This window comes from Anomaloglossus baeobatrachus, chromosome 4 (assembly GCF_048569485.1).
Source record: "Anomaloglossus baeobatrachus isolate aAnoBae1 chromosome 4, aAnoBae1.hap1, whole genome shotgun sequence".
Taxonomy (NCBI): domain Eukaryota; kingdom Metazoa; phylum Chordata; class Amphibia; order Anura; family Aromobatidae; genus Anomaloglossus; species Anomaloglossus baeobatrachus.
Window position 1 is genome coordinate 224,719,804 of NC_134356.1, and position 17,058 is coordinate 224,736,861.

A 17,058-nucleotide genomic window follows, 5' to 3' on the forward strand; every position below is an offset into this window, starting at 1 on the left:
CAGCTACCTGGTCTAGTCTGCACACTTTCACGAAACACTATCAGGTGCATACCTATGCTTTGGCAGACGCCAGTCTTGGTAGGCGAATCCTTCAGGCGGCGGTTGCCCACCTGTAAGAGGGGGTCGTTTTCGGCTCTTTTTATCGAGGTATTCTTTTACCCACCCAGGGACTGCTTTTGGACGTCCCAATTGTCTGGGTCTCCCAATGGAGCGACAAAGAAGAAGGGAATTTTGTTTACTTACCGTAAATTCCTTTTCTTCGGCGCTCCATTGGGAGACCCAGACGATTGGGTGTATAGCACTGCCTCCGGAGGCCACACAAAGCATTACACTAAAAAGTGTAAGGCCCCTCCCCTTCTGGCTATACACCCCCAGTGGGATCACTGGCTCACCAGTTTTCTGCTTTGTGCGAAGGAGGTCAGACATCCACGCATAGCTCCACTGTTTAGTCAGCAGTAGCTGCTGACTCTATCGGATGGAAGAAAAGAGGGCCCAGATAGGGCCCCCAGCATGCTCCCTTCTCACCCCACTTGCGGTTTGTAAGGTTGAGGTACCCATTGCGGGTACGGAGGCTGGAGCCCACATGCTGCTTTCCTTCCCCATCCCCCTGAGGGGCTCTGTGGAAGTGGGATCTTACCGGCCCCCAAACCCTGAGGCCGAGCTCCATCCACAGACCCAGAGACCCTGCTGGAGGAGCTGAGTACAGTCAGGGACAAGGCCCTGCAACGTTCAGGTACTCTGTATCCCCGCACAGACAGGCCACGCACACTCCAGGCTTGCTGGGTGTGCTAGTGCGCCGGGGGCACTAGCGCTGCGCGCTCGGGTTAGAGTCACTGCAGCTTAGCTGAGTGATTTTATGTCTTGGGAACTACCGCGCCGGCCGCTCCGGGAGCGGCGGCGCCGCTGGGACTTGTAGTGCGCCGGGGACTCGCGCTGCCCGCGCTTTTACGGCGGCAGCGCTCATAAATCTAGTCCCCGGCTTTTGCGGCCTAGCTCTGCTTCGTTCCCGCCCCCACCCTGTCAATCAGGGAAAGGGAGAGACGCTGTTCTATAGCCAGTGCCGAGGGCTGGAGCCTTATTTACATGCTCCAGCCCTCTCACTGGGCACAGTGGGGACGCAAGTTTCCCGCTCTTGGTCTCAACACGCCCAGGGCCCGCCCCTCTCCACAGGACGCCGGCAGCCATTCCTGCATGCAGTCTGGCTGGAGAACGGACACAGGCTCTGGGGGACTCAGACAAGGGACTCTGGCGACCACACACCCGCGTTTATGCGGGCGGTAAGCTGCACATAAGTGCTGGCCCCACTAGTGCTACAGTGTTATTTGGTGCATTTTTTCCCTGTACCATATATATTTATATTGCACTGTACAGTCGCTTCTTGGCTTATACCCTACATTGCTCTGAGGAGACAACAACATGTCATCCGCAAAACGCAAGGGTGCCAAGGCACAGGCGGTATGCACTGCTTGTGCCGCATGTGGGGCTAATCTACCGGCAGGTTCCAATGACCCCCATTGTGTGCAATGTTCAATCCCTGTGCCACTTCGGCAGCCAGAGTCTATGGTAGTAGTGGCCCAGGCAGAGACGCCTGTGAACCCTGCCCCGGTGACGGGGACAGAATTTGCAGTTTTTGCTGATAAGATGTCTGTGACTATGACAAAAATCCTGGAAACCTTGCAGTCCAGGCCAGTTTCTCAGACCATGGACACTGCTGTGTCTATGCTCCCCGGTCCCCCTCAGTTGGAACTAATCCGTACTTCAAGGGGGTCCCAGGCATCACAGGCTGAAGACTCTGACTCGGATGACAGTCCCAGGCAGCCTAAGCGGGCTCGCTGGGAAAGACCCTCGCCGTCATCACACTGGTCAGGGTCTCAGCGAGACGAGGCTCTGTATGAGGAGACAGAGGTGGGTGATCAGGAATCTAATCCTGACACCGCTCTCAATCTAGATACCCCTGATGGTGACGCTATGGTAAATGACCTTATAGCGGCCATCAATAGACTGTTGGATATTTCTCCCCCAGCCCCTTCAGCAGAGGAGGCAGCTGCACAGCAGGAGAAGTTCCATTTCCGGTATCCTAAGCGTAAATTGAGTACTTTTCTGGACCACTCTGACTTCAGAGAATCAGTCCAGAAACATCATGCTTATCCAGATAAGCGTTTCTCCAAACGTCTTAAGGATACACGTTATCCCTTTCCCCCTGACGTGGTCAAACGCTGGACCCAGTGTCCAAAGGTGGACCCCCAATCTCCAGGCTTGCGGCTAGATCCATAGTTGCAGTGGAAGATGGGGCTTCACTTAAAGATGCCAATGACAGACAGATGGACCTTTGGTTAAAGTCTGTCTATGAAGCTATCGGCGCGTCGTTTGCTCCAGCATTCGCGGCCGTGTGGGCACTCCAAGCTATTTCAGCTGGCCTGGCACAGGTGGACGCTATCATACGTCCAGCAGTGCCGCGAGTAGCGTCCCTAACCTCGCAAATGTCTGCGTTTGCGACTTACGCTATCAACGCTGTCCTAGACTCTACGAGCCGTACCTCAATGGCGTCTGCCAACTCTGTCGTTTTGCGCAGAGCCTTGTGGTTAAAGGAATGGAAAGCAGATTCTGCTTCCAAGAAATGTTTAACCAGCTTGCCACTATCTGGAGACAGACTGTTTGGTGAGCAATTGGCTGAGATCATTAAACAGTCCAAGGGTAAGGACTCCTCCTTACCCCAGCCCAGATCGAGCAAACCTCAACAGAGGAAGTGGCAGTCGAGGTTTCGGTCCTTTCGAGGCTCCAGCAAGACCCAATTCTCCTCGTCCAAAGGGACTCAGAAGGAGCAAAGGAGCTCAGATTCCTGGCGGGCTCATTCACGCCCCAAGAAAGCAACCGGAGGAACCGCTTCCAAGGCGGCTGCCTCATGACTTTCGGCCTCATCCCTCCGCATCCTCGGTCGGTGGCAGGCTCTCCCGCTTTTGCGACATTTGGCTGCCACAGGTCAAAGACCGGTGGGTAGCAGACATCTTGTCTCACGGGTACAGGATAGAATTCAGTTCTCATCCTCCGACTCGGTTCTTCAGAACCTCCCCACATCCCGACCGAGCAAATGCCCTTCTGCAGGCGGTGTGCTCACTAAGAGCAGAAGGAGTGGTGATCCCTGTTCCTCTGCCGGAACAAGGACAAGGTTTTTACTCCAATCTCTTCGTGGTTCCAAAAAAGGACGGCTCGTTCCGTCCTGTTCTGGACCTAAAGCTGCTCAACAAGCATGTGAACGCCAGGCGGTTCCGGATGGAATCCCTCCGCTCCGTCATTGCCTCAATGTCTCAAGGAGATTTCCTTGCATCAATAGACATCAAAGATGCTTATCTCCACGTGCCGATTGCTACAAAGCACCAACGTTTTTTTTTTTTTTTTTTTTTTTTTTATACGTTTCGTGATAGGAGACGACCATCTCCAGTTCGTAGCTCTGCCATTTGGTCTGGCGACAGCCCCACGGGTTTTCACCAAGGTCATGGCGGCAGTGGTAGCAGTCTTGCATTCTCAGGGACATTCGGTGATTCCTTACTTAGACGATCTACTTGTCAAAGCACCCTCTCAAGAGGCATGCCAACACAGCCTGAATGTTGCGCTGGAGACTCTCCAGACTTTCGGGTGGATCATCAACTTTTCAAAGTCAAACCTGGCACCGACTCAATCACTAACGTATCTTGGCATGGAGTTTCATACTCTCTCAGCGATAGTGAAGCTTCCGCTGGACAAGCAGCGGTCACTACAGACAGGGGTGCAGTCTCTCCTTCAGGGTCAGTCGCACCCCTTAAGGCGCCTCATGCACTTCCTAGGGAAGATGGTGGCAGCAATGGAGGCAGTCCCGTTCGCGCAGTTTCATCTGCGTCCACTTCAATGGGACATTCTCCGCCAGTGGGACGGGAAGACAACTTCCCTAGACAGGACAGTCTCCCTTTCTCAGATGACCAAGGACTCTCTGCAATGGTGGCTTCTTCCCACCTCATTATCACAAGGAAGATCATTCCTGCCCCCATCGTGGGCAGTGGTCACGACAGACGCGAGTCTGTCAGGGTGGGGAGCAGTTTTTCTCCACCACAGGGCTCAAGGGACGTGGGCTCAGCAGGAGTCCACCCTTCAGATCAATGTTCTGGAAATCAGGGCAGTGTATCTTGCCCTATTAGCCTTCCAGCAGTGGCTGGAAGGAAAGCAGATCCGAATTCAGTCGGACAACTCCACAGCGGTGGCATACATCAACCACCAAGGAGGGACACGCAGTCGGCAAGCCTTCCAGGAAGTCAGGCGGATTCTGATGTGGGTGGAGGAAAGAGCATCCACCATATCCGCAGTTCACATCCCGGGCGTAGAAAACTGGGAAGCAGACTTCCTCAGTCGCCAGGGCATGGACGCAGGGGAATGGTCCCTTCACCCGGACGTGTTTCAGGAAATCTGCCGCCGCTGGGGGGTGCCGGACGTCGACCTAATGGCGTCTCGGCACAACAACAAGGTCCCGACCTTCATAGCGCGGTCTCGCGATCAAAGAGCTCTAGCGGCAGACGCCTTAGTGCAAGATTGGTCGCAGTTCCGGCTCCCTTATGTGTTTCCACCTCTGGCACTCTTGCCCAGAGTGTTACGCAAGATCAGATCCGATTGCGGCCGCGTCATACTCGTCGCCCCAGACTGGCCGAGGAGGTCGTGGTACCCGGATCTGTGGCATCTCACGGTCGGCCAACCGTGGGCACTACCAGACCGACCAGACTTACAGTCCCAAGGGCCGTTTTTCCATCGGAATTCTGCGGCCCTGAACCTGACTGTGTGGCCATTGAGTCCTGGATCCTAGCGTCTTCAGGATTATCCCAAGGGGTCGTTGCCACCATGAGACAGGCTAGGAAGCCCACGTCTGCTAAGATCTACCACAGAACGTGGAAGATATTCTTATCCTGGTGCTCTGCACAAGGAGTATCCCCCTGGCCATTCACGTTACCTGTCTTTCTTTCCTTCCTGCAATCTGGGTTGGAAAAGGGCTTGTCGCTCGGCTCCCTTAAAGGGCAAGTCTCGGCACTATCCGTGTTTTTTCAGAAGCGTCTAGCGCGACTGTCTAAGGTGCGCACGTTCCTGCAGGGGGTGTGTCATATCGTACCTCCGTACAGGAGGCCGTTAGATCCGTGGGATCTAAACAAGGTCCTTGTTGCTCTCCAGAAGCCGCCTTTCGAGCCCCTGAGGGATGTGTCATTTTCTCGACTCTCACAGAAAGTGGCATTTCTGGTAGCGGTCACGTCTCTTCGGAGAGTGTCTGAACTAGCAGCGCTGTCATCCAAAGCTCCCTTCCTGGTGTTCCACCAGGACAAGGTAGTGCTGCGCCCCATTCAGGAGTTTCTCCCTAAGGTGGTATCCTCTTTTCACCTTAATCAGGATATCTCCTTGCCTTCCTTTTATCCGCATGCAGTTCATCGGTATGAAAAGGATCTACATTTGTTGGATCTGGTGAGAGCACTCAGAATCTACATTTCCCGCACGGCGCCCCTGCGCCGCTCGGATGCACTCTTTGTCCTTGTCGCTGGTAAGCGCAAAGGGTCGCAGGCTTCAAAAGCCATCCTGGCTCGATGGATCAAAGAACCAATTCTTGAAGCCTACCGTTCTGCTGGGCTTCCGGTTCCATCAGGGCTGAAGGCCCATTCTGCCAGAGCCGTGGGTGCGTCCTGGGCATTACGACACCAGGCTACGGCTCAACAGGTGTGCCAGGCAGCTACCTGGTCGAGTCTGCACACTTTCACCAAACATTATCAGGTGCATACCTATGCTTCGGCGGACGCCAGCCTAGGTAGAAGAGTCCTGCAGGCGGCAGTTGCCTCCCCGTAGGGGAGGGCTGTCTTTGCAGCTCTAACATGAGGTATTTCTTTACCCACCCAGGGACAGCTTTTGGACGTCCCAATCGTCTGGGTCTCCCAATGGAGCGCCGAAGAAGAAGGGAATTTTGTTACTTACCGTAAATTCCTTTTCTTCGGCGCTCCATTGGGAGACCCAGACGATTGGGGTGTATAGCACTGCCCTCCGGAGGCCACACAAAGTAACTACACCAAAAAGTGTAAGGCCCCTCCCCTTCTGGCTATACACCCCCAGTGGGATCACTGGCTCACCAGTTTTTCTGCTTTGTGCGAAGGAGGTCAGACATCCACGCATAGCTCCACTGTTTAGTCAGCAGCAGCTGCTGACTCTATCGGATGGAAGAAAAGAGGGCCCATATAGGGCCCCCAGCATGCTCCCTTCTCACCCCACTTGCGGTTTGTAAGGTTGAGGTACCCATTGCGGGTACGGAGGCTGGAGCCCACATGCTGCTTTCCTTCCCCATCCCCCTGAGGGGCTCTGTGGAAGTGGGATCTTACCGGCCCCCGAACCCTGAGGCCGAGCTCCATCCACAGACCCAGAGACCCTGCTGGAGGAGCTGAGTACAGTCAGGGACAAGGCCCTGCAACGTTCAGGTACTCTGTGTCCCCGCACAGACAGGCCACGCACACTCCAGGCTTGCTGGGTGTGCTAGTGCGCCGGGGACACTAGCGCTGCGCGCTCGAGTTAGAGTCACAGCAGCTTAGCTGAGTGATTTTTGTCTTGGGAACTACCGCGCCGGCCGCTCCGGGAGCGGCGGCGCCGCTGGGACTTGTAGTGCGCCGGGGACTCGCGCTGCCCGCGCTTTTACGGCGGCAGCGCTCATAAATCTAGTCCCCGGCTTTTGCGGCCTAGTTACGGTTCGTTCCCGCCCCCACCCTGTCAATCAGGGAAAGGGAGAGACGCTGTGCAATAGGCAGCGCCGAGGGCTGGAGCCTTATTTACATGCTCCAGCCCTCTCACTGGGCACAGTGGGGACGCAAGTTTCCCGCTCTTGGTCTCAACACGCCCAGGGCCCGCCCCTCTCCACAGGACGCCGGCAGCCATTCCTGCATGCAGTCTGGCTGGAGAACGGACACAGGCTCTGGGGGACTCAGACAAGGGACTCTGGCGACCACACACCCGCGTTTATGCGGGCGGTAAGCTGCACATAAGTGCTGGCCCCACTAGTGCCACAGTGTTATTTGGTGCATTTTTTCTCTGTACCATATATATTTATATTGCACTGTACAGTCGCTTCTTGGCTTATACCCTCATTGCTCTGAGGAGACAACAACATGTCATCCGCAAAACGCAAGGGTGCCAAGGCACAGGCGGTACGCACTGCTTGTGCCGCATGTGGGGCTAATCTACCAGCAGGTTCCAATGACCCCCATTGTGTGCAATGTTCAATCCCTGTGCCACTTCGTCAGCCAGAGTCCATGGTAGTAGTGGCCCAGGCAGAGACGCCTGTGAACCCTGCCCCGGTGACGGGGACAGAATTTGCAGTTTTTGCGGATAAGATGTCTGTGACTATGACAAAAATCCTGGAAACCTTGCAGTCCAGGCCAGTTTCTCAGACCATGGACACTGCTGTGTCTATGCTCCCCGGTCCCCCTCAGTTGGAACTAATCCGTACTTCAAGGGGGTCCCAGGCATCACAGGCTGAAGACTCTAACTCGGATGACAGTCCCAGGCAGCCTAAGCGGGCTCGCTGGGAAAGACCCTCGCCGTCATCACACTGGTCAGGGTCTCAGCGAGACGAGTATGAGGAGACAGAGGTGGGTGATCAGGAATCTACTCCTGACACCGCTCTCAATCTAGATACCCCTGATGGTGACGCTATGGTAAATGACCTTATAGCGGCCATCAATAGACTATTGGATATTTCTCCCCCAGCCCCTTCTGCTGAGGAGGCAGCTGCACAGCAGGAGAAGTTCCAGTTCCGGTATCCTAAGCGTAAATTGAGTACTTTTCTGGACCACTCTGACTTCAGAGAATCAGTCCAGAAACATCATGCTTATCCAGATAAGCGTTTCTCCAAACGTCTTAAGGATACACGTTATCCCTTTCCCCCTGACGTGGTCAAACGCTGGACCCAGTGTCCAAAGGTGGACCCCCCAATCTCCAGGCTTGCGGCTAGGTCCTTTGTTGCAGTGGAAGATGGGGCTTCACTTAAAGAATGCCAATGACAGACAGATGGACCTTTGGTTAAAGTCTGTCTATGAAGCTATCGGCGCGTCGTTTGCTCCAGCATTCGCGGCCGTGTGGGCACTCCAAGCTATTTCAGCTGGCCTGGCACAAGTGGACTCTATCATACGTCCAGCAGTGCCGCGAGTAGCGTCCCTAACTTCGCAAATGTCTGCGTTTGCGACTTACGCTATCAACGCTGTCCTGGACTCTACGAGCCGTACCTCAATGGCGTCTGCCAACTCTGTGGTTTTGCGCAGAGCCTTGTGGTTAAAGGAATGGAAAGCAGATTCTGCTTCCAAGAAATGTTTAACCAGCTTGCCACTATCTGGAGACAGACTGTTTGGTGAGCAATTGGCTGAGATCATTAAACAGTCCAAGGGTAAGGACTCCTCCTTACCCCAGCCCAGATCGAGCAAACCTCAACAGAGGAAGTGGCAGTCGAGGTTTCGGTCCTTTCGAGGCTCCAGCAAGACCCAATTCTCCTCGTCCAAAGGGACTCAGAAGGAGCAAAGGAGCTCAGATTCCTGGCGGGCTCATTCACGCCCCAAGAAAACAACCGGAGGAACCGCTTCCAAGGCGGCTGCCTCATGACTTTCGGCCTCATCCCTCCGCATCCTCGGTCGGTGGCAGGCTCTCCCGCTTTTGCGACATTTGGCTGCCACAGGTCAAAGACCGGTGGGTAGCAGACATTTTGTCTCACGGGTACAGGATAGAATTCAGTTCTCATCCTCCGCCTCGGTTCTTCAGAACCTCCCCACATCCCGACCGAGCAAATGCCCTTCTGCAGGCGGTGTGCTCACTAAGAGCAGAAGGAGTGGTGATCCCTGTTCCTCTGCAGGAACAAGGACAAGGTTTTTACTCCAATCTCTTCGTGGTTCCAAAAAAGGACGGCTCGTTCCGTCCTGTTCTGGACCTAAAGCTGCTCAACAAGCATGTGAACGCCAGGCGGTTCCGGATGGAATCCCTCCGCTCCGTCATTGCCTCAATGTCTCAAGGAGATTTCCTTGCATCAATAGACATCAAAGATGCTTATCTCCACGTGCCGATTGCTACAGAGCACCAACGTTTCCTACGTTTCGTGATAGGAGACGACCATCTCCAGTTCGTAGCTCTGCCATTTGGTCTGGCGACAGCCCCACGGGTTTTCACCAAGGTCATGGCGGCAGTGGTAACAGTCTTGCATTCTCAGGGACACTCGGTGATCCCTTACTTGGACGATCTACTTGTCAAAGCACCCTCTCAAGAGGCATGCCAACACAGCCTGAATGTTGCGCTGGAGACTCTCCAGACTTTCGGGTGGATCATCAACTTTTCAAAGTCAAACCTGGCACCGACTCAATCACTAACGTATCTTGGCATGGAGTTTCATACTCTCTCAGCGATAGTGAAGCTTCCGCTGGACAAGCAGCGGTCACTACAGACAGGGGTGCAGTCTCTCCTTCAGGGTCAGTCGCACCCCTTAAGGCGCCTCATGCACTTCCTAGGGAAGATGGTGGCAGCAATGGAGGCAGTCCCGTTCGCGCAGTTTCATCTGCGTCCACTTCAATGGGACATTCTCCGCCAATGGGACGGGAAGACAACTTCCCTAGACAGGAAAGTCTCCCTTTCTCAGACGGCCAAGGATTCTCTGCTATGGTGGCTTCTTCCCACCTCATTATCGCAGGGAAGATCATTCCTGCCCCCATCCTGGGCAGTGGTCACGACAGACGCGAGTCTGTCAGGGTGGGGAGCAGTTTTTCTCCACCACAGGGCTCAAGGGACGTGGACTCAGCAGGAATCCACCCTTCAGATCAATGTTCTGGAGATCAGGGCAGTGTATCTTGCCCTATTAGCCTTCCAGCAGTGGCTGGAAGGAAAACAGATCCGAATTCAGTCGGACAACTCCACAGCGGTGGCATACATCAACCACCAAGGAGGGACACGCAGTTGGCAAGCCTTCCAGGAAGTCAGGCGGATTCTGATGTGGGTAGAGGAAAGAGCATCCACCATATCAGCAGTTCACATCCCGGGCGTAGAAAACTGGGAAGCAGACTTCCTCAGTCGCCAGGGCATGGACGCAGGGGAATGGTCCCTTCACCCGGACGTGTTTCAGGAAATCTGCCGCCGCTGGGGGGTGCCGGACGTCGACCTAATGGCGTCTCGGCACAACAACAAGGTCCCGACCTTCATAGCGCGGTCTCGCGATCAAAGAGCTCTGGCGGCAGACGCCTTAGTGCAAGATTGGTCGCAGTTCCGGCTCCCTTATGTGTTTCCACCTCTGGCACTCTTGCCCAGAGTGTTACGCAAGATCAGATCCGATTGCGGCCGCGTCATACTCGTCGCCCCAGACTGGCCGAGGAGGTCGTGGTACCCGGATCTGTGGCATCTCACGGTCGGCCAACCGTGGGCACTACCAGACCGTCCAGACTTACTGTCCCAAGGGCCGTTTTTCCATCGGAATTCTGCGGCCCTGAACCTGACTGTGTGGCCATTGAGTCCTGGATCCTAGCGTCTTCAGGATTATCCCAAGGGGTCGTGGCCACCATGAGACAGGCTAGGAAGTCCACTTCTGCTAAGATCTACCACAGAACGTGGAAGATTTTCTTATCCTGGTGCTCTGCACAAGGAGTATCTCCCTGGCCATTCGCGTTACCTGTTTTTCTTTCCTTCCTGCAATCTGGGTTGGAAAAGGGCTTGTCGCTCGGCTCCCTTAAAGGGCAAGTCTCGGCACTATCCGTGTTTTTTCAGAAGCGTCTAGCACGACTTTCTCAGGTGCGCACGTTCCTGCAGGGGGTTTGTCATATCGTACCTCCGTACAGGCGGCCGTTAGATCCGTGGGATCTAAACAAGGTCCTTGTTGCTCTCCAGAAGCCGCCCTTCGAGCCTCTGAGGGATGTGTCACTTTCTCGACTCTCACAGAAAGTGGCCTTTCTGGTAGCGGTCACGTCTCTTCGGAGAGTGTCCGAACTAGCAGCGCTGTCATCCAAGGCTCCTTTCCTGGTGTTCCACCAGGACAAGGTAGTGCTGCGCCCCATTCAGGAGTTTCTCCCTAAGGTGGTATCCTCTTTTCATCTTAATCAGGATATCTCCTTGCCTTCCTTTTATCCGCATGCAGTTCATCGGTATGAAAAGGATTTACATTTGTTGGATCTGGTGAGAGCACTCAGAATCTACATTTCCCGCACGGCGCCCCTGCGCCGCTCGGATGCACTCTTTGTCCTTGTCGCTGGTAAGCGCAAAGGGTCGCAGGCTTCCAAAGCCACCCTGGCTCGATGGATCAAAGAACCAATTCTTGAAGCCTACCGTTCTGCTGGGCTTCCGGTTCCATCAGGGCTGAAGGCCCATTCTACCAGAGCCGTGGGTGCGTCCTGGGCATTACGACACCAGGCTACGGCTCAACAGGTGTGCCAGGCAGCCACCTGGTCGAGTCTGCACACTTTCACCAAACATTATCAGGTGCATACCTATGCTTCGGCGGACGCCAGCCTAGGTAGAAGAGTCCTGCAGGCGGCAGTTGCCTCCCCGTAGGGGAGGGCTGTCTTTGCAGCTCTAACATGAGGTATTTCTTTACCCACCCAGGGACAGCTTTTGGACGTCCCAATCGTCTGGGTCTCCCAATGGAGCGCCGAAGAAGAAGGGAATTTTGTTACTTACCGTAAATTCCTTTTCTTCTAGCTCCTATTGGGAGACCCAGCACCCGCCCTGTTGTCCTTCGGGATTTTTGGTTGTTTTTCGGGTACACATGTTGTTCATGTTGAATGGTTTTCAGTTCTCCGACGTATCTTCGGAGTGAATTTGTTTAAACCAGTTATTGGCTTTCCTCCTTCTTGCTTTTGCACTAAAACTGGTGAGCCAGTGATCCCACTGGGGGTGTATAGCCAGAAGGGGAGGGGCCTTACACTTTTTAGTGTAATGCTTTGTGTGGCCTCCGGAGGCAGTGCTATACACCCAATCGTCTGGGTCTCCCAATAGGAGCTAGAAGAAAAGGAATTTACGGTAAGTAACAAAATTCCCTTCTTTCTTCTAGCTCCTATTGGGAGGCCCAGCACCTGCCCCTGTTCCCTTCGGGCTGGTTGTTCTTTTGTGTACACATGTTGTTCATGTTGAATTGTTCTTTTGGTTCATGGTTTTCAGTTCTCCGAACATCCTTCGGATTGAATTTATTTTAGACCAATTTATAAGTTTCCTCCTTCCTGCTTTTGCACCAAAACTGAGGAGCCCGTGATGCACGGGAGGGTGTATAGGCAGAGGGGAGGGGTTACACTTTTTAAAGTGTAATACTTTGTGTGGCCTCCGGAGGCAGAAGCTATACATCCAATTGTCTGGGTCTCCCAATAGGAGCTAGAAGAAAAGGAATTTACGGTAAGTAAACAAAATTCCCTTCTTTTTTCAGGTGCATGTACAGCCAAATATGCGTCTAATTTCTAGGAAGCATACACCTTATCCAAAATTAGGATTATCTAACTCCAGTGGACTTATTACTTTGAACGGCGTAATGAAATATTAGTCATAAGTCCCTCCCAGCTTCCCTCCTCCCTTGTTTTTTTTATCACTTTAGTGATAGTTTGCCATAGGGCTTTTTAGTATAAAATAATTGTCGGTTTAATATAGACAGGTTTTTCAGATGCTAAGGAGTTGAATGGACCACAACATAGCTAAATAGTCAAATTAACTAATGTGCTTCGAGCTATTGTCTAATTTTCACTTTACACAATGTTAAAGGGATAGGTCTCAGTTGTTCTCTGTTTACACATATTCAGCAGCAGGGAAGTAATCTACCGGTATTAGTGATGCAGCCATTTATTGGCCTCAGCAGTGAAGTAGTTGTATCTCACAAGGCACCTGAGACCAGTGAATGTCTGTCTGCAGCGGTCACATTGGTAGACTACATGTGATCAGTAGTGATGACTGAGTGTGCTCATTACTTGATCGAGCATCATTGTGGAGCTCGGCCGAGTATCGTGGGTGCGTGCATATTTTGTCAATTAAACAACGACCACAACACATAGGTGTGCTTCACACCAGTGAGATCCATTCACAGTGTCTGGTTCTCCTGGGGGATAAAACAAGTTCTTCTTGGATGTAGTGTGACCAAAAGTAAACAAACCCAAAATTGCCGCCCTCCCTCTGGAAGTGCTCTGTATATGGCTGGCTGTTTGTGGATGGAGAGCTGAACTATGCAATCAGTAACTTCCATTATACACCTTACTCACATGCTTCTGACCTTCTTAATTCGCATACTGAGCATTTGAGCATTTTAGTGCTCGCCCATCTCTGGTGATTAGCTGCAGGAAAATAAAACCCCGCCCTCCCTCTGGGACTGCTCTGTATATGGCTAGCTGTTTGGGCAGTTCAGCTCCGCTCTCCGCCCACAATCAGTGACTTCCATTATACTCCATACTCTCATCACACTTCTGTCCTGCTTCATTCGTGTAACAAGCATTTGAACATTTTAGTGCTCGCCCATCTCTAGTGATCAGCTGCAGGAAAATAAACCAAGACCAGTGCCATCGGAATCAAAAGGATTAGGGTACCTTCACACTTGCGTTCAGCGGAGTCCGTCACTATGGAGAATATAATATTTTCCATAGACTTTTATGGACAACGCACTGTAACGCAAGTGTCTGCATTGCATCCGCTGGACGACGCAGCGTCGTTATTTTGACGCTGCGTCAGGCGGAAGAAACGCAGCATATAACGTTTTTTTGAGCAGCGCAATCCGTAGGATTTCACTGCGCATGCTCTTTTTTTTTTTGTTTTACAAAATTACAAACTTTATTTTGTCTCGCGGTGGCCGAACGTTCAGCTGAGCGCCTGCCCGCCGACATGCCCGGCCGCCGGCAAGTGAGAGCGCTCAGCTGAGCGACCGGCAGCCGGCTATTCAGAGCGATCAGCTGATCGTTCACAATAGGCTGCTGCCGGTAAAACTGTAAAGAAGAATAAAAAAAAAGCTTTCCGTTGTTTTGTACGATCCATAGCATCCGTTGTGCCACTATATGCAACGCATCCGTTGCATCCGTCACACAACGCAATGCTACGGAAGCCGTCCAACGCAAGTGTGAAAGTAGCCTTAGATGCTGCCAGTTCAATACATGAAATTACATTGCATCACTAATAATATGGGTTTCGAATGGAGGCATATTACAGTCGTGTGAATGAGCCCCAAGTCTGTACTTTGTAATAGTTTACTGTGTTTTGTGTTTCAGCATTTCCTGCCCAGCTTCTTGCAGTATATTCTACAGTTCTTTACTGAGGAGGATAGCACAGCCAGAAGTGAGGCTCTGGCCATCTTGACCAAGCTCATTTTGGAAAAGGCTGAGCCCCCTGCGGTTGGTTCTCTGGCATTTGAAAAATATCCTCTTGTGTTTGTGGAAAAGACCGAACCGTAAGTTTGTGTGTTTAGCATGTAAAATATTGTCAGTTTTGATTATAGCAGTAGCTGTCCCTTGCTTTTTTTTTATGGTCAATAAGTAGAGTACTTAGTATAATCTTTTTACATAGAACACACCCAACTTCCATTGCTTTGTGTTTGGTATATATATTTGTAATAAAGATGCTTTACCAGATTTTGTCATCAGCCTTCGAGATTTATTCAATATAAGGCAGTGGTAGCATCTCTGGGCTTTTATCACTTTTAGCAATTGTTTAATTTTACCTATATTATTTATATACATATATGATGTTTGTTTCCATGGAAGCTACATACACTGTGTTTAGGTGTGTGGGCAGATTTAGAGTTATTCTAATTATGAGGATGAATGCTGTGGCTGGATCATAAATCCTTGATCTGTGAAAACTCCACATCTAGGACCCTATCTCTGTGCAGCTCTCACCATTGTGATCAATCAAAGGTAGTTTAACAGACTCAGTGGTAAAGGCAGCCGCTGCCGATGGACGTGTTATATCAGAAAATGGTGGTCACATGTCCCCTGTTCTCCCAATAGGTGCATCCCAGAAATGTTTATATTGTGTTAAAGGGAACCTGTCACCCGATTTGGGGCCTATAAGCTGTGGCCACCACCAGTGGGCTCTTACATACAGCATGTTAGAATGCTGTATATAAGAGTCCAGGCCGCTATGTAGAGCGTAAAAATCACTTCATAATACTCTCCTAATGGGCAGTGCGGTGCAGACTGATCTGATAAATGTCTCTGTTCTCCGGTGCCGGCGCCTCCTCTTTCGGCCATCTTTGTCCTCCTTCTTCTGAAGCCGGGGTGCATGACTCTTCCTAAGTAATCCACACTAGCTGGCATTTAGGTCCCACGCAGGTGCACTACAATACTTTGATCTGGCATACACAAGACCTCAATGCCGGCTAGTGTGGATGATGTAGGAAGCGTCATGCACCCAGGCTTCAGAAGAAGGAGAACAAAGATGGCCGAAAGAGGAGGCACCGAACCTGGAGAACGGAGACACCCATCGACCAGTCTGCCTGCTCTGCCCGTTAGGTGAGTATTATAAAGTGATTTTTACGTTCTACACAGCGGCCTGGGATCTTATATACAGCATGTTAGAATGCTGTATATAAGAGACCACTGGTGGTGGCTGCAACTTATAGTCACCAAATCTGGTGATAGGATCCCTTTTAATGTTTTAGATGTATATACCCCTTTAATTGTAACTTCTGAATTGTCTTACCTTTAGTTCTCTTCTAATTAGTGTGAAGCTGAAAAGTGCTGACAGTCAGCCGTCCCCAGTGCTAGACTACGTGTTGTCTTTGGTGATGCTGTCTTCACATGAAGATGTCCGTCAATTGTCCTATTGTTGGTCTGCTTTAGTTCTTTTACCTCATTTAAGGTAGGTATAATATGACGACACATCAAAAATGCATTAGGCAGTCACAATAAGTCACTTATTTATAGTTTTTGTTTTCTGTTTTATCTTTTCTTTTTACAGACCTCTGGAAAAGGACAGAATTTTTCCAGTTTTATCCCAATTTCTCGAAAACGTGTTCTCTTTGATGAACCAAACACAGTTTACTCAAGGTGAGGTGGAAAATCAAGCCATCAACTGTAGCATTAGTGATTTATAGAGTTGAGCAAAAAGATTTGCAGGATCCTGATGACCACGTTGGTACACCAAAGATGTTCAGGATGCCTACACTAGAGTGCCATCCGAGGAGATTTGTACTGCCCTGGTCAGTCTTCCAAGGAGTGCCAATGTGGGCGCAGAACCAGGGTCATGAAAATGTTTTGCTTGGCTTTAGTGATTAGAGAAATGCTCTGTTGGTAGGTCACCCATGTGAAAGCATGCTAAACTACATTTACATGATAAAAAACTGCAAGTTAATAATTACCACTTGTCCTACACTTTTGCTGAGAGAGACTTTTTTTTTCTGCTCTATACATTATTAATGAAACCGTTGTTAGGAAATATTTTTGTCGCTCCATTGGGAGACCCAGACAATTGGGTGTATAGCTTCTGCCTCCGGAGGCCACACAAAGTATTACACTCAAAAGTGTAACCCCTCCCCTCTGCCTATACACCCTCCCGTGCCTCACGGGCTCCTCAGTTTTTATGCTTTGTGTGGAAGGAGGCACACATCCACTCATGCATTCCCATTTTAGTCAGCAGTAGCTGCTGATGTTATCGGTTGGAAGAAAAGAGGGCTCCCATGGGGCCCCCGGCATGCTCCCTTCTCACCCCACTACGTCGGCGGTGCTGTTAAGGTTGAGGTGCCCATTGCGGGTATGACGGCCGGAGCCTCATGCCGCATTTCCTTCACCATCCCTTGGGGGCTCTTGGAGAAGTGGGATCCTGAGCGGTCATCCAGGTACTGGGACCGTGCTCCCTCCGCAGCCCCTGTGTGGTATCTGCCGGACCGGAGTATTTTCTTCATCAGGGACCGGGCCCTGCATCTGTCAGGTACTCTGTGTCCCCATGGGGACGGTTCATTGAGCGCCTGGCACCCGGACGCTGCAAGGGCTGCTAGGCCGTGAAAGCCGGGGGACTTCCGCGCCGACCTCGCCTGTTTGTCGGCCGCGGTCATAAATTTAGTCCCCGGCTTCAGTTGCGGCCTACTTGCAAAATCTCGCCCCC

General features: G+C 51.7%; 1 protein-coding gene across 2 annotated transcripts in view; it reads left to right on the forward strand.

Annotated features, from left to right (window-relative positions):
• Positions 1-17,058, forward strand: part of UTP20 (UTP20 small subunit processome component) — a 355,063-nt gene that overhangs the window by 94,424 nt on the left and 243,581 nt on the right. The window contains exons 12-14 of one of the 2 annotated variants that reach the window (XM_075344692.1): positions 14,226-14,404; positions 15,664-15,816; positions 15,916-16,004. In XM_075344692.1, the coding sequence (XP_075200807.1) occupies positions 14,226-14,404; positions 15,664-15,816; positions 15,916-16,004 (421 nt within the window). The remainder of the gene's footprint in view (positions 1-14,225; positions 14,405-15,663; positions 15,817-15,915; positions 16,005-17,058) is intronic. The other variant, XM_075344693.1, reaches the window with a different exon arrangement.